At 46.8% G+C, this 4,695-nt stretch overlaps 1 protein-coding gene across 1 annotated transcript; it reads left to right on the top strand.

Moving 5' to 3' along the window:
* Nucleotides 1-1,262: 1,262 nt before the first annotated feature.
* Nucleotides 1,263-2,581, top strand: LOC119307207. The gene is made up of 2 exons (XM_037583304.1): nucleotides 1,263-2,217; nucleotides 2,276-2,581. Exon 1 carries the CDS (start codon nucleotides 1,329-1,331, stop codon nucleotides 2,184-2,186), a length of 858 nt encoding a protein of 285 aa, XP_037439201.1. The 5' UTR covers nucleotides 1,263-1,328; the 3' UTR covers nucleotides 2,187-2,217; nucleotides 2,276-2,581.
* The last annotated feature ends 2,114 nt before the right edge of the window (nucleotides 2,582-4,695 follow it).

Raw genomic sequence — 4,695 nt, forward strand, 5'->3', positions numbered from 1 at the left:
CCCCCCCCCCCCTCCTAATCACCTCTCATGGCAGAGGGGAAAGGGGAGGAGAGTGCCCAATGATTATTTTTTTCAAGGTTCTTCTATATTAATAAGAACATGAGTTCAAGTAGACTTTTCTTGAAATAGTCAGGTCAATCTTCGGTGTTATGTCGGTGCATCAATAAAGGGATTTCGGTAGGAGGTTCTTGGACAGGCTAAGCCTTTGGTCGCTTTTGTGATTTTTTTCTTCTCCTCGTGGCATGTTTTTGTTCCCTTCAACTAAGAGTCATCGGTTTAAATTGAGCAAGTTCTGATGTGCCCTAACCCCATGTGATAAATTGCACAAGTTTTGTTGAATCATGCTTGTATATGGGCGTACAATATATATGATACACTTTCAAAAAGAGGTTGATCATGTGGTGTGTTATATTTAAGCAGAGTACATAAAGCAAGCCATTTCAAAAAAACGAAAACACGGAAGATTCATGAACATGTTTTTTCGAAAGCTCACTCAATAATGGCATACTGTGAAAAGAAACAAATAACAAATTGACAAGCAATTTTCACAAGCATGCATGGTTCAATAGCCACAACAAGGCAGTGGTTTTACACGGATGAGCACCATGGTTTTGATCCTACCTTGGTATATGTAGCTAGGTAGGGTGTGTGGTGTAGATATAAGAAAGTATGCTCTTAACTTTGCTTTTCCGAAACGCACAGCCATACATGCATGGTTTTCTCACCATATCATTGGTTGTCCTGCACTGCCGGCCAACATGTGCCACAATGCCCATTTGCTCTCATCTAAACAGTGTCCCCCTCCCCCTCTAGCAAATTGCACCCCAAAATATCAAAACCAAATGCAGCAGCACCATCATCCAGCCAGCACCTAGCTTGCCCTCTCTAATCAGGCATGCAAAACCACCATACCTTTCTTTACCCCATCTCCATCCATCCAGCCACTGAGCCACACACATGATTATTGGAGAGCTACTACTAGTACTACTAGTGATGCTCACACTCCCCCTCCCATGCATGCACTCCCTCTCTCTCTCTCTCTCTAGACACACCAATCATTCTCACTCACATACAACCACAAACCTACACCTACACAACAACAATATTTTTTAGAGACAACACAACAATTAGCATGCATTTACTCTCTCTCTCTCTCTCTCTCTCTCTCTCTTCTCTCTCTCTACCTCTCTCTCTCTCTATACCTCTCTCTCCCCCTATAAAAGGACATCCCATTCACACCACAAGTGCACAGAAACCACGAGCTCAAACGCAAATAAGCCATAGCATAGCAGGGAAGCTAGAAAGCCCAAAGCGTACACTGCAAACACATGCTGCCGCTGGTGAACATGCAGGCTCCGCCGGGGAGAGAGATCAGCAGGCAGCAGCAGATGATGACCAAGGTGTCCATCTCCATCCTGGTGATGGCGCTGCCGGTGCTCTACGTCTCCGTCCTCCGCGTGCCGCCGGCCACGCTCTTCCGGGACACCACCTTCTGGTTCCTCATGTCCAACTCCATCATCGTCGTCATCGCCGCCGACTCCGGCATGCTCTTCTTCGGCTCCTCCCCGTCCACCTCCCCCTGCGTCGACGACCGCCCCTTCGTCGTCTCCAACTACAACGGCGACGCAGCAGCGGTGCCGCCAATGGTTAGCGTCTCCAGCGACGAGCCGCTGCTGCCTGTGGTGGTCGTCGAGGACCAACCGTTGGTTGTCGCGAGGGACGTCCTCCTCCATGGCGACACGGCCGTGGACAGCCATGCACACGCATTGGTTGTACGAGGCGAAGAAGGTGTTCGGCCGAAGATGGCCACGTCCGGCACACCATCCCATGCTTACGCCACCGGTGAGGGTGACGACGACGGCGTGACGGTGAAAGCCAGGCTGACGGCGAGCAGGAGCCTGGCGAGGGAGGAGAGGGCGGCAAGGAGGCGGCGGAGCAGGTCCCACTCGCACGCGCTCGTGCCCGACACGGTGGTGGTGCAGGACAAGAGCGTGGTCGTCGTGAGGGACGAGAAGCTCCGGCGCACGGCCACGGAGGGCCGGCGCCCGCCCACCGCCGCAGAGGAGGAGAGCGAGTACTACGCGCGGCTCTCCGACGAGGAGCTCAACCGGAGGGTGGAGGACTTCATCACCAGGTTCAACAGGGAGATCAGGCTGCAGGTCGAGAAGGAGGAGCTGCAAGCCTGATCTGATCGATGAAACCTCAGCCCAAAAACGCAAGAATTCCACAGGAGCCAGATCAGTTCATGACGGTCTACAAAAATTCCTGCCTTCCAAACGGGACCTCAGCCGAAGCTTCGTGCCGCCATGCCGCGACGCGTGTCGCGGCGCGACCATGTACATGTTGTTCTTAGGAGGTTGGGGGCATTAGCTGGCTAGTAACTTAGTAAGGAGCTTCCTCTTTTCTGGGTAGATCTTCTGGTGCAGATGGAGTGAGAGTGAGTGAGAGGTACATCAGCGACAGAGAGATTGTAGCACTTCGATGAGGCTTTGTATTTTGCATGCATGAGAACAGTGAATAAACTAAGAGAGAGGGAGCAAGGGGGATGGATTAGCAATACTATATATGTGCTGTGTCATTATCTAAAAGATTATGCTGTATCTTGTTTACACTAGCTTCCATTGACAAACAAGCTGTACTCTGTCTGTACTTCCTGCAGGAAGATCTTGCCCTGTGGAGAATGGTCAGAAAGTGGGCCCACATCAAGAGAAAACCCTATTTATACGCAGACACCCAAATCTTGGCCATGTGCAGTAAAAATGCTAAAATGGAAACTTTAAGTTAGTTTCAGAGTTTGTAAATTGTCTAGTTGTAAGTTGGATAAAATTCAATTCCATATCTGTGGTCTGCTCACTTGATCTCCTTTGGTGAATTCCTTTGGCAAATCAACTGAAGATCCTCTTTTGCAATCAACTGAGGGATCTTGTTCTGCAATGGACTCTCTCTGTGACAAGATCTTGTCCTGGAGATCTACACAAGTACACAATCGTTTTTGATTAATGGCCCCCGAGGAGAATCTAAATCTGTTATTTTGTAGTGTATCATTTATTGTTTCATCTGCCTTGACATGAGGATCCAGATGCAGGGGAGTAGCACAGCAGCTGCATAAAAATAATAAATAGGAGACAGTGAAACAGCTCCTGTCATGTATTAGTACGGCTTGCCTGCCTAATTGCACTATGAGTCAGTAGTAACTAGTAGTAACTCATGACATAAGTAGGGTAGGTTTAGATCTCAGTCCCTGAAAGAGGGGCCAGTTTGCCTGAGGCACTGTGAACAACAGTCACTTGATGTGCATCAGGCTCTTAGATATTTCTTGGGATGAACAGGGTGAAAAAATTTGTTAATTTGTTCACTGTGTTTTTGGTGGTGCCAACTGCTAAGTGAGCATGAGTTCTTTCTTTCCCATCTTAACACAAGGAAAAGTCTTCTCTGCAAGCAAATTAAGCAAATGGGTAAAGTAATTAACCAATCGCTTACTACTTAGCTGGCTTGCTCCAAGGTTAATCAAGCTCTATTTTATCATTTTGTTGAGCTGATGATTGATGGCTAGCAAGAAAAGGTCGTACAAGTTATCTTGACACCACATCATCACCCAACCGTAATAAAGTAGAAGACGGGCATTGACATAGCTACTAATTACTCTGAGGTGTCCATGCCACGTCTGTAATTCTTGTGACATGAAACTTACTAAAAACTGTGTAGTCAGCATGAATGATTTAGCTGGTTAGAACTCTCTGATTGAGATGAATCAAATCATGCACTATAGTTATTTGGAGAAACCAAGAAGCACGATCAATATCGGGTCGAATTCTAAGATGCCACCGGATTATTTCGCCCCCTGACAAGGGCTTCAAGTTTGCGCGGGAAGATAATAAACCCTCTAAATAAGTTATACGCTATGTTGCCTCAATCCGCCATTACTTATTCACTACAAAATGTGTTCCATTGAGCCCCTATTATCATCAGTGTTGTTGTGGCTACTCCCATGTATTATAGTTCCTCATGCATATGCTGGAATTAGAATTTTTATATATATCATGTGACATCTTGGGCAGGAAGACAAGCCAAACCACACCATGCTGGAAAGAACAAGCTGATCTGATCGACTGCAAAAAGCTCAAATTTATTAATGTGTTGTCTCATCATGTGTATACACCAACACCAACCCATGGTTGCCCTGGAGATAAGGCACAAAGCCCATGCGTGCGCCATCTGGTTGAAATGGTTAAGGATGGGCGCAAATACAAGCAACAAGACAACACACTTGTGTGTCTAGCATATCAGATTTGACTTTGTCCCGCACGAAATATCCTTACTTGACCTGATTGCACGCCTAGATCGCGATATGTGTGAGTTGATCCAAGCTAGAAGATCGGTAAAGTTTTCGCCGAGTGCCTGCTTTTTCGCTACCAAACCCTGATACTTTCAGATTAGTTACTCACTCACTCCACACGAAGTGTCCAATTATAAGCTTTATCTTGGATATGTTGGGCTTTCGAAAGATTGTTCATGCTTCTTTGGAATGCTTTCTGACTGAGGTTTCCTCCGACGCTGCTGCTGTGGCTTTTTCAAACCATATCTGTTCGCCGATATTTTTCACGTGACGGGGCGATTTGTTGAATGATTTTATCGAAATGAAACAGCGAAATACCACCGAATTACTAGGGGAAAAAGAACCTTGAAGTAAAAAAG

Source organism: Triticum dicoccoides, chromosome 5B (assembly GCF_002162155.2).
Source record: "Triticum dicoccoides isolate Atlit2015 ecotype Zavitan chromosome 5B, WEW_v2.0, whole genome shotgun sequence".
In the NCBI taxonomy this organism is placed as follows: domain Eukaryota; kingdom Viridiplantae; phylum Streptophyta; class Magnoliopsida; order Poales; family Poaceae; genus Triticum; species Triticum dicoccoides.

Bases quoted from the DNA above. Each gene is read 5' to 3' on its own strand.
- LOC119307207 (XM_037583304.1), top strand. From the start codon at position 1,329: ATGCTGCCGCTGGTGAACATGCAGGCTCCGCCGGGGAGAGAGATCAGC.